We start from the raw sequence: 12,186 nt of genomic DNA on the forward strand, positions 1-12,186 counted from the left end.
TATAAAGTAATTTTAACTTAAGTTTATTATTATTTAAGCAAATTTGATTAATGGAGCTCCTACACGTTCACAGTTAACAAATTACTGTGGGACTGTTACACGTACCATTGCCCCATACAATAGCCTTTTTTATAATTCTCAAATGTTTTAAATTGTATTATTCAAGTTTGGCTCATTTCCTATAGTGTGTATGGTTTACTAAATGTGTTTACTCCTGTTCATTTAAGCTATTTAGAATATGTATAAAGGGTGAGTTTTGCCTTTATATCATTAAGGTGTGTAATTGCTTTCATGATTATAGAATGAGATGAATAGTAATGGGTACAAAGTGATAATATGTAATTCCATAGGCCCACTGCTGTTCTGATGATATAATCACGAGAAAACGTACTTGTAAATGTATCTCATTATGCCTTTGTGTGGACAATCATATTTGTTTGCTTAAAACACTGTACATGCTTTGGGTTTTCAGTTTATTGAAAATAAAAACAACATTTAAACTGCCTGTTTCTATTATTGCATAAGAAAAAAATAAAACCAACATTTTCAAATAACTAAGGATATTCTTTACATATTGACTTGTAAAACAGGGCAAGGGGATGTTCTATTGGCCATGCTGCCTTCAAGGATCTCAAGTAAAGTCTGCCTTCTTAGTGTTTTTATTTGGAAAGCGCCATAATCCTGGCCTATAAAATGTTTTTAAAATTAGGCAGCGCGGATCTTTTGCTGGTTTAAGTGACCACAGAGAAATCTGTCAGTTTTCAAGAATAAAAATTGAATCAATAACAATTACAATAAAATGCATCATGGGTACCCAAAGTGTTTAAAAGCAGATAAATATATTTTAAAAAATACAATTATAAATCAAATATTGCTATTAACCCAATAAAATTAAACATGTCCATTACATTTTGAACTAATAAATTGAAAGCATGCATCTGTCAATCAAGGGAAACAAGTTACAAATATGATGGATTGTTGCTCAAAACTGAATGAGGAGCCAGAAACAGAACCACAACCATGATTCAATTATTATATATTATTTTCAGAGTTGGATATATAATCATTACAAAATATTTTACTGGTTAAAAAAAAAAATAAAAAAATGCTAAATTGTACTTGCGCCTGTTTAATGATGGCGATAATTCCGACAACAAGGGAAGGCAGCACAGTTTAACAAGGCCGAAAGCCTGCGAGTCATTTGTTTTCCCTGAGTCGGACTGACTGGATTGGACGGCCCGGGGTTCCACCCACAAACACACAAGGTGGAGTTGAAAAAGAAAAAACATGCTGGGCTAAAATGAAGCTGTCAAACAGCCTCTTACAATTTGCCAAAAAAGAGGTTTCGAGCAATGTGAAAATGGACGGAGCCTGCTCTGTGGACATATAACACAGTTCTCTCCAACGTGGAATTTTTAATCTCGATAAATGAACATGACGAACTTTTAAGAAAAAATACATTTGTGTGTTACTAAGTAAGTTACAAAGATTCGTTTTCATTTTTATAACCATAGTACAGCTTTGGCTTTCAGAAACCTTTCCACCTGGAAAAACAAAAACAAAAAAAACAAAACTTGTGGTTCAAACTTCTTCGGTCTCCGGGAGTAACGTGTAAAATCACCCTGGGGTGGGTTGTGAATCAGCGGTGCAACATTGGAAAATATGTGGATGCCTCGGCGTAGCGAAATGGTTGGATGGAGAAAGAGAAGCTTCTGCGCCGTGAGTGGAGGGAGACGGCAAGTGAGATGGAGGCGGGGGGGAAGGACCATCTCTGCGGGGACTGGAGCCCAGGACCGACGGCGCAGTGCTGGCTATCGTTCAACCCTCCCCTTCTTCCTCCACAACGACACCGAGGCTCACGCCGAGACACAGGTAAGCCAGCGCAACAGCGCCCGGTTTCATAACACGGCGAGAGTGTGCGATAAACAAACCAGAAAAAAAGAGACAAAAACCCCGCTAAATCCACCGCTGTTTGTTTGCTTTTGTTTTGTTACGAACCGCCACAGTCGGTGGTCTCTGTGCACGAGCGAAATAAACCGACCGTTGTGGCAGGGTACAGACGAGGTCGGCCATACCCGAATTTCTTGTCCTCTACAGCGGGAAAGAACTTGGATGTAAGACCCGGAGATAAATGCGGTATTTCCTTTTTTATACACCCGTCGACTGTTTCATGCTTGTTCTCTTAATCGAAACTCGACTAGTCGTGTGGTAACCTGGTTATTTGCGTGGGGGATTTAACGGTGGTTTCCGCGCCGAGACCTCCATGCGGCTGTTGGCGGAACAGCTAGCCGCCTCTCTCGGTTAGCCATCAGGGATCTCGGTTTAATATCTCACCGTGCTGAGACTCTCCCTCTCTCTCCCCCTCTCTCTCTCACTGACTAGCCCAGATCCAGCGACGACCGAGCACGGAGAACCCGCCTTCTTGCCCTCGCTACGGCGCTTTTGGATCGAGGAAGGGAGTCTGCAACGCCCTGGCTTGAATTCGAAGCTGCCGTTTTCTCTGTTTGCAGTGCGCCATTGGACCTTGTCACGGTAGGTTTTCCTTGTAGAGCTGAGCTGAAAGCATGGCGGACCCGGAGCTGTTAATCGCGCCAGTGAAGCCGCTCAGCCTCGGATGTGAACGTATTTCCGCGGAGCTTTAGCTAACTGTGCGGCCGCTCGCCGTTAAAATAGCAGAAAAACGAACGGGTTAGTTGAAGCGAGCTCGAGGCTGGAAGCCCTTACACATTTTCCGTTTTCTTGCGCCTCCGCAGATATTTCCGAGCCACCACCGTGAAGTGTAACTCGGTCTGTTTCTCACGATTTGCTAAAAAAAACATATTTCTCGAGAACTCGGTTAAACCTGCGATAAATGCACCTGCGTTTAACACATTTTAAAATATCTGAAATTATAATGGATATAGGTTATAATGTCTATAGTAAACAGGATTGCTATTAAATGCAAAAAAAAAAATGCTGTCAGCTTTTTATTCAACTGTTAAATTTTTAAGTTATGTCGACAAATATAGAAACAACATCCACTTTAAGCCTCGTTTGTCGTGTCAAATTGCCCTTGGTCGAGTAATGTATCAAGCTACTAATTTTGATCTTTCATATGCTTCTAATCTAAAACTTCTAATCACATTTATGATGTATTCTATATTCTAACGGTGCACTTATGCGTTATGGGAGCTCTTTAGCTACATAAATGCTGATGTCGCCAGTTTGGATGCAGCTAGGTTTCGCTGTGGACGCCAGTGAGCTGGGGCCATCAAGGACACGATGAACAACGAGCATCCGCCATCATTGGAGCTCAGCTCGGATACGCCTCGCTGAAGAATGCACTAGCTTTTGCCGTCAGACTTTTAACATTAAACGCAGAAACCCGGAATAAAACGGCATTTTAATACTGTTTGGCGTATTTTTTAACTGTAAACCCATGTGGCTTTGGTTTTCTCGCTCCAGTCTGAGCAAAACTTCGAAGATACGATTATACGTTTGCAATGGCGGAGCTAGATCCGCGTCCGACGGTGATGAGGCACCTCCACCGAGTGGCGCATTTGGCTGCAGTGCTTCCAAGCCACCATTCCCCCTCGTCGGAGTCCGAAAGCAGATCCCCCGTCTTTGGTCAGCTGGTTGCCTACAGCTGCCTGTCCGTCCACGTCCATTCGCTTCCTCCTTCCGTGGATCCTCCCCAACCTCCGCTCCGACAGAAAATCCTCCATTACCGAGCAAGACCGGGCGAGAAAATGGTTGCTCCTGTGCGTCCACGATACTTTAGTTGTGAAATAAGGACCGTGTTAACAAGGCAGATTCCGCCTGGCAAAATTAGCTCGACGGAGACGCCTGTTGTCGTAGCTAACGCTAGATGTGCTAGTTGAAGCCCTCCGCAGTGTTATTTGAGATTTGAAGCCGTCACAAGCAATAGCCTATGTCTCACCATGTAGCGTAAACGTTTAAGGGGCGGTGTAATGAACATAAACCATTATGTCGAGGCACATTTAAATTCCACCACTTGAAAATATCACTGTTTACTTTTGTATCTCACAAATAACGTGTTTTTTTGTAAAAGATATATGAATATACGAAGAATATACAAAAAAAAAATAACGTAATAATAAAATGCTGGTATTTAAAAGTACAGTTTATTTTTTCAGCTTGTAATCTCAAACATGAACCTGATATGGATTTGTCTCTCTGTTAAACATCATTCTGATGAAAGACTTCATGTATCATAGTTTGATTTTTATTACTTTTGTAGATACAAGACGGCACAATCACAAATGAATGGAGAAATGGAGGCAGCCACCCAAGAGCAAGGTGGGGCCCGGTATTTTTCCCTTTTATGATGAAATGCGTTATTCACCTTTTTATTTTCAAATGTTGGTATAATTATCTGATTGTATGTTAAAAACAAACAAACACTTTTTTTTTTAGCCCTGTAATGCTTTTTAGAGATCTCCCTATAGCATTGTCTCTTGAGCTAAGTGCTTCAATAGGTGGAGATAATTGACCAAAGATGAAGCAGTTCTTTTAAACGTAGATAAGTGCACATTTAGCAAGTATTTTGGTAATTGATTAAGTACGCAGATTAGTTTTTGAGGTTTTTACTTTAAAAGCCTTTTATTTCTAATGTGATCAAAATGTAACATTGTGTGGTTTTGTTCTTTTATTTAAAGAACACATGCTATGCAAACAGCTACTTTAGGAAAACACGAAGGGCATGTTTCACTGTTTTATTAGATCAAATTATGAGTACAATGATCAAAGAGCTATTTAGATGTCAGTTGCAAACTTGAACACTAATTGTACATGTTAATGTTTACTGAGCATACAGTAGTAAGTATTCATAGGTTAATTAATTTTAATCGTTGTGTCATTTCTGTTGTCTCTGCAATATGACAGTTTGGGCACAGGATGACCTCCTAAAACTGCTGGAGGGCATGAAAGTGGCCCTGCCTCAGAAAGACCTGACTAAATATAAAACATCAGAATCCCACCTTGACTGGCAGAAGGTGGCCTTCAACACCTACACAGCAGAGATGTGTAAGCAGAAGTGGCAGGAAGTCTCTAAAGAGGTGAGCCGCCTTATGTAATGTTGCTGTTGGCTGTGTAAGTCAAATCCATTGTCTGTGGAAATCCAAACTTACTGCATTGAGTTTTTGTTGTTGTTTTTTTTTAGATTCGTAAATTCAGGACCCTAACAGAATTAATAATTGATGCTCAGGACTATATCAAGAATCCTTACAAGGGCAAGAAAATAAAGGTGACTTAAAGTAGAGATTTCCATCCACTTTTAAAATAGCAAATTGTAGTTTATGAATAAAACTACATAATGTTGTCACTCCCTTGTTTTTCCCCATGAAATACAGAAACATCCAGATTTCCCCAAGAAGCCTTTGACACCATACTTTCGTTTCTTCATGGAAAAGAGGGCAAAATATGCAAAGTTGCACCCTGAGATGAGTAACTTAGATTTAACTAAAATCCTCTCTAAGAAGTACAGAGAGCTTCCTGACAAGAAGAAGGTCAGTCCAAAATAAATGCCATGATTATAAAATTTGACCTTGATATTCTTTGGTGCCATTTCAAAAACTAACCAAAATAATTGTTTTCTTTTCTACAGAAAAAATATGTTGACGACTTCTTAAGAGACAAAGAGTCATTTGTGCATAGCATGATGAAGTTCAGGTGAAATCACTCGTAGTATTTATTAATATCAGGCCTACACTTGCGGCATATTTAAGGATGATGATTTTTGCCTCAGTTCTGATTTATGCTGTGTAATTGTAGGGAAGAACATCCAGATCTCGTCGAGAGTATGACCAAGAAAGGTTCAAATGTACCAGAGAAACCCAAGACACCCCAACAGCTGTGGTACAACCATGAAAAGAAAGCCTTCCTCAAGACACGCCCAGATGTAAGTTTAGACAAGAAGATTACAACTGTACAGAAGGCACAATTTTATGATGGAACAAATTTATAAATAAATATATATATTTTTGGCCTGATACCAGGCGACCACCAAAGACATTAAAGAAGGTCTTGGCAAACAGTGGACACAGCTCCCTGACAAAAAGAGACTCAAATGGATCACCAAGTCTCTGGAGCAGAAGAAGCAGTATGAGGTGCGACTGTACTTATTTCTGAAATTTTAAAGAGGAATGACAAAACAGATTTTGTCAGTGTGCATGTGTGTAACTGTATATGTGTTTGCAATATTTTAGGAGACAATGAGGGAGTACATCCAGCAGCACCCAGAATTAAACATGACTCAAGACGATATCGTGAAGTCCACCTTGACAAAGGCTGAGAGGCACCTGAAGGACAAATCTGATGGCCGACCTGACAAACCTCCTCCGTGAGTCACAGCTACACTAACACTGCTGACATGATCCCTGCAACTGTCCTAGGACAGAGTTGGTTAACTATTACAATATGTGTATATGCTTTTAGAAATGGTTACTCAATGTTCTGTGCCGAGTTGATGTCGAGCATGAAGGATGTACCAAGCACAGAGCGCATGGTGATGTGTAGCCAGCGGTGGAAGCTTCTGAAACAGATTGAGAAGGATGCCTACCAGAAACGCTGTGAACAAGTGAGTTCAGAGTAATCAAGTGTGTTTGTACAAACAAAAAGTATTTAATTTTAACTAAATGTTTTTTGTTGTTTTTTCAGAGGAAGAAGGAGTACGAAATAGAGATGAACAGATTTCTCAGTGTAAGGTTTTTTTTTTTTTTGCTCATTGTTTTTAAAGTCACAGCATTCAGTTTTGGTGTGGCAGACATTTTTCTCAAAGAATTTCTTATGTATATTTTCTCTGCTGTGTGCTCATCTGTAGAGTTTGTCAGAGGAGGAGCAGCAGCGGGTTTTGGGTGAAGAGAAAGTAGGCTTTAGGAAGGGTACCGGAGCCAGCAGTCCCGCCTCCAAAAAGAAGAACTCTAAAACAAAGGTAAGGAAGTATACAAGTATAAGTATACAGCTTCATCTCCCAAGGTTGCAGGAGTGGATATCATTTGGCTGTTTTATGTTTAATATTACACTTATTCTCTACACATTTGTTTCTTCTTCTTATTTCAAACTTTTAAACTGTAGGCTAATCCAGAGAAACCCAAAAGGCCCATCTCAGCTATGTTCATCTTCTCTGAGGAAAAACGTCCCAAACTGCAGCAGGAGCGACCAGATCTTTCTGATAGTGAACTGACAAGACTTCTTGCACGCATGTGGAATGAGTTGCCTGATAAGAAGAAGGTAACCACTGAATGGAATGTCATTTTACACTCCAGAAATGTCAGGGGGGTCGCAGCAGCATAAATGTATTTATATGTTCAATTTGTAATTTGATTAAAAAAAACAAATTCTATTTATGCGGTTGTCTTGGTCATGTAGGAGAAGTATAAACGCCTAGAAACAGTCCTGAAGGCAGAGTCAGAGAAGAAGGAGAAGGATCGTAGTCGTCTGCCCGACCCGCCCAAAACTGCACAGGACATCTGGCAACAGAGTGTCATAGGAGACTACCTGGCCAGATTCAAGGTATGTTTCCTTAAGTAAAATTGGTAGTTTTGTATTCTCCAATTTACAATATAAACACACTTTCAGTAATTATATTGAAAATTGTAGAACAAACAACAGTCAGATTGGTACTACTGGTGAACTACAGTTGTATCAATGGTATCTAAAAATTGTGGCAAAAATACATAACAAATGGCCAAATCACCACAGGCACCTTTAATGTGAGCTCCTTGTTTTGCAGAATGACCGGCCAAAGGCGCAGAAAGCGATGGAAGCAACCTGGAGCACAATGGAGAAAAAAGAAAAGATTATGTGGATCAAAAAGGCAGCTGAGGACCAGAAAAGATATGAGGCAAGAGACAATTGATTGTGTCCAGTGAACCTTCATAGTGTGTAAATGCATTTCCATTGAGAGCTAACCATTAACTAATCTGTCCTTAACAGAGAGAGCTGTGTGAGATGCGCTCACCTGCTGCTACCATTGCCTCAGGGAAGAAGATGAAGTTTGAGGGTGAACCCAAGAAACCACCATCGTAAGTTGGTCAAATAATTTCCACCTGTGCTGCCTATAGCATAAAGCTGCTGAAGGCCTGACATTAAGATTTTTTTTTTTTATACCATCTGTAATTCCAGAAACGGATATCAAAAGTTCTCTCAGGAGATGCTGTCCAATGGAGAGCTGAATCACCTGCCAATGAAAGAACGGATGACTGAGATCGGCAGCCGCTGGCAGAGGTTACCACTGAAGGATAAGGATCGTTACAAGAAGATTGCTGAGGAGAAGCAACGGCAGTACAAAGTCCAGCTGGAGCAGTGGCTTGCTGTAAGTACTTATGGTTTTAAAGTCTGACTAAGAAGAATTAGCCACTGCGTATTTCATATCTAACATACATTTTCATCTTTCCACAGAGCTTGACGTCACAAGAGAGAAACACATACAAAGAATACAATTCACAAGTAAGTGATTTTCTGACATGATGAACATTTTAGAATCACATGTGGGAATGGGAAATGCACTGTTAATTGTTGTACCTTTTTGAGTCACATATATATATATATATATATATATATTAATGTTTATATCTCTTTGTGTTTCAGAAAAGGAGAACAACAGCAAAACCAGGTGGCCCAAAGGCAAAGGCCAAGAAATCTGTGAGTCTCACTCTTCACCTTAGGCTCTCTAAATCAGCGGTGTGTGAATCTGAAGTGGCTGACCATTTCTGATAAATGTCTCCACCCACAGGACACGGAGGAGGAGGATGAAGACGAGGAGGATGAAGATGACGACGAGCAGGAGAAAGCTTCCTCTGATGCAGACTCATCCAGCGAGGAGGATGATGAAGATGATGAGGAGGAGGATGTTAGTGTCCTTTATTCTTGGCTGCATACATATACAAAGACTGAATATATTTATTGGCTTTAATAATAATTTTGGTTTGTTTTTGTTTTTTTTAAAGAAGGAGGATGAGGAGGAGGATGATGACGAGGATGATGACGATGAGGCAGAAGACAAGGAGAACAAATCTGAAGAAAGCAGCAGTGAGTCAAATTCAGCGTCGGACTCTGATTCCGACTGAGACCGGCCAACGTTATCCTGAGACGAACTGAACAGCGCTGAGCTGAGCCAAGAGTCCAGGGAGCTCTGCCACTGTGCCAACCCTGCTCTCCTTCCACCACCAGAGGGAGCCCCTGCATTGCCTCATTCATTTCACACTCACCCACTTTATGTTGCTGCGTTGGTAATAAGTACTGATGGAGGGACCCCACTCTTATGTCCAAAATCTGTTTCCTTCCCTCACAGCATGGGCCGTTGACATTAAGCCAAAAAGCCTACCGGATTAGTGATGAACATTTCTGCTGCTGGTTTCAGATTCGAGTTTTAATGTGGAGGGTATTGAATAACCACCCAGTGTTTATTTTATTCTTCTGGTAATTAGTTGAAAAAAGGTGGTGTGAGTTGTGAACAGGCTTCACAGAGCCAAAGAACATAGTATGGTGGATCACTTTACTAAGTGGGGGTGTGCAGGGTACTGAAAATTTGCACTCTTCAGAATGTTTCTTTTATTATTTTTTTCTCAGAAAGTTGTCACGTTTTTCTCTATTCTCAGTTTATGATGTAGATTTTATCATTTGGTTCTAAAAGAGGTGGTATTTTTTTCAGGAAAAAATAATCAAGCCATTATGAATGTGTATTTTTGTTGCTGGAAATTTTCAGAACTTGTTATGTACCCATATTCTCATTAGGTACAGAAACAAAACAATAATACTTTATTATGCTGACAGGTGCAGCCAGTTAGTCCCATGCCACTCTATTCCATTGTTTAAAAACTATTCTGTAAAATTAATTACATTTACCAAAAACTGTAATCTGTTAATTCCGGAAGTCACCAAGAGTTTTGAGTTGGAGATCAATGTCTGTTTTACTGCTGAGCCCATAATTTGTTCACCCCATTGACATTTCATGTTTTATTGTTTACAACAAGTAAAGTAAGTGCAGCAGATATTTAAACAGAGAACTAAAATTGACATTTGTCCCCAACTCAAAAATCTTGATGGCATCAAAAATGAATGGCTATCCAGAGACTTTCCAAACTATCTGTCTGCATTGGTCTGTTCAATCAAGTACTTTTGTTTGATCCCTGTGCCTAATTTAGATCCATTTGTAAAGATTTGTTTTCACTATAACACACACCGTTTAATAAATGTCAGACAAGGCAGTTCGTTCACTTCTGTGTTTTAAAACAAAAGGTCAAAGGGAGGTGAAACACTTTTTATCTGAAGTGCTGGATCCATTGTCATATGTCTCATTGAAGGTGTCACTTAAAATTTACTGATATGTAGAACATTCACCCACAAGTCTGACACAATTCTGTTTGACTCAGTTAAACCGGAAGTTTTTTCTGCCCTTACAATGATGGTGTTTGTATTTGTTTTCTATGTTTAGAGCTTAATCTATGTTTTCAAAGGATTTGTGATGCAGTTTGTTGTTCATTCTCTTAAATGTAGTTTTACATTTCAGCTTCGGGTGTATATGAATTTTGAACAGTTTACTTCATCCGTAATCATTTATGGGTGTGTTTTTTTTTTGTTGTTTTTTTTTCTTCTTCTGAATGGTTTTGACTGTAATGTATGTGGGTTTTAGTCCTGATTCTTATCCCAAAAAAAGTTGTGCACTTAATGTAAACGTGTCCCTGTCCATCTGTCTCTGTGTGTGTGTGTGTGTGTGTGTGTGTGTGCGCGTGTTTATTTCTTTGCTTTAATATGTGCTGTTTTGTCGTTTTGTTGCTTACAGTGATGACTGCAGCGTGTTTGTCTATGCCTGTGTGGGGACATCATACCAACACCATGAATGTAGATATTTTTAATTCCTTTTTTCCCTCCAAAGGTCTTTTTTCTGCTTGGCACTGTTGTGTCACTTGTTACCTGAAAACGGACTAATGACAAGACTTCCATGACTGTCATTTTGGGCCTACAGACAGATGACTACATGGCAACTATTAATAATCTTCTAGTAATGGAATGGTTTGGGCCATTATGAATCCTGTTGCAGACTGAAGCAAAACCAGCATGGACTTAATAAATTACTGGAAGAGGCAGAAGGAGCGCAACTGCTGATACTGGTTGATCAAAGTTTCTAAAATGTATGGGGGAACCAAGTTGCCACTGGATTTGAAGTTAAAAAAAAAAAGAGACTTGTAATTTTTTGTAAATATTGTTTTTGTATTGAGTGCTTATTGTTTTGTTAGTACTTTAATTCGGCAAACCCTCATCTGTGATTTCTGAGGCCAGTGAGCCTTTCGCTCACGGGGAGAATTTCTGGTTAAATTTATCTGTTTTAGTTGTTTCTTCTCTCCCTTATGTTGGTTTATAGAAATATCTAAGACAGCAAAGCTTTACAAGTTTGTACTGCTGATCATTGGAAAAATTGATGTTTTCTATAGCTGAGGGTGTTCATATGTCCTTGTAGTTCAAGTATTTGGGCAAATAAAAAATTTCTTTAACAGTTTGAAACATGTTCTGCTTAAACTGTATTCAAGAAGACATACAGTGTAACATGGAGCAACACTTTTAACACAGGTTTATGGGATTGACATCTTGTGTAATGCCTATAATAATTCTATAATTCTTGACCACTTAAAATATTTGATTTTTCTCTTTTCAGATAGTTTATTTTGAAGATATTTTAGAGGCTTTAATGGATATTTCGCAGTTAGATATTATTTGAGAAGATCAGCAAGCACGATGCTTATTGTGGCGTGAAATCCCGATTCACAGCCATATGCAAGAGCAGATTGTGGATCCTTGGAAGTGTTGCGCAGTGTCTTTAAACATTATTGTGGGGCCTAAATGAGGAGAAAATCCGTGAAGCCCGTTTCATAAATGTGGTGGGAAAACTCAAATAAGAATAGTCGAAGCTATCATTAAAAAAACATGAGCACTATAAGGATATTTATAAGCTGTAATATCCTAATTGTTGGTTGTCCACATACCTTTGGCCATTTAGAAAACGGTGACCTCATTCAACAGCTCAGGCTCAACTAAGTGATTCAAGATAAATAGATTAGATCTATTGTGTCTGTCTGAAGAAGGTAGACGTCAAGAACGACACTAACACCGGAAACACGCTGTCTGTACCGTCAAAATAAAATCATAGGGTTGCCTCACACAAATCAATCAACCACTGATTTATTTATT

The 12,186-nt window shown here is 39.4% G+C and overlaps 1 protein-coding gene across 2 annotated transcripts; it reads left to right on the top strand.

Annotated features, from left to right (window-relative positions):
* Positions 1 to 1,731: 1,731 nt before the first annotated feature.
* ubtf (upstream binding transcription factor) lies at positions 1,732 to 11,502 on the top strand. 2 transcript variants are annotated; one of them, XM_067478205.1, is made up of 22 exons: positions 1,733 to 1,872; positions 2,383 to 2,532; positions 4,241 to 4,299; positions 4,885 to 5,057; positions 5,162 to 5,245; positions 5,352 to 5,507; positions 5,606 to 5,670; positions 5,773 to 5,899; positions 5,997 to 6,107; positions 6,207 to 6,340; positions 6,436 to 6,577; positions 6,658 to 6,699; positions 6,821 to 6,931; positions 7,075 to 7,230; positions 7,369 to 7,512; positions 7,733 to 7,843; positions 7,936 to 8,024; positions 8,125 to 8,314; positions 8,401 to 8,448; positions 8,590 to 8,643; positions 8,735 to 8,851; positions 8,949 to 11,502. In XM_067478205.1, exons 3-22 carry the CDS (start codon positions 4,263 to 4,265, stop codon positions 9,066 to 9,068), a joined length of 2,211 nt encoding a protein of 736 aa, XP_067334306.1. In that variant the 5' UTR covers positions 1,733 to 1,872; positions 2,383 to 2,532; positions 4,241 to 4,262; the 3' UTR covers positions 9,069 to 11,502. The 2 variants fall into 2 exon arrangements, with proteins under 2 accessions (XP_067334307.1, XP_067334306.1); XM_067478206.1 differs by lacking the exon at positions 2,383 to 2,532 and having other exon boundaries at positions 1,732 to 1,872.
* The last annotated feature ends 684 nt before the right edge of the window (positions 11,503 to 12,186 follow it).

This window comes from Channa argus, chromosome 15 (genome assembly GCF_033026475.1).
Source record: "Channa argus isolate prfri chromosome 15, Channa argus male v1.0, whole genome shotgun sequence".
Lineage (NCBI taxonomy): Eukaryota > Metazoa > Chordata > Actinopteri > Anabantiformes > Channidae > Channa > Channa argus.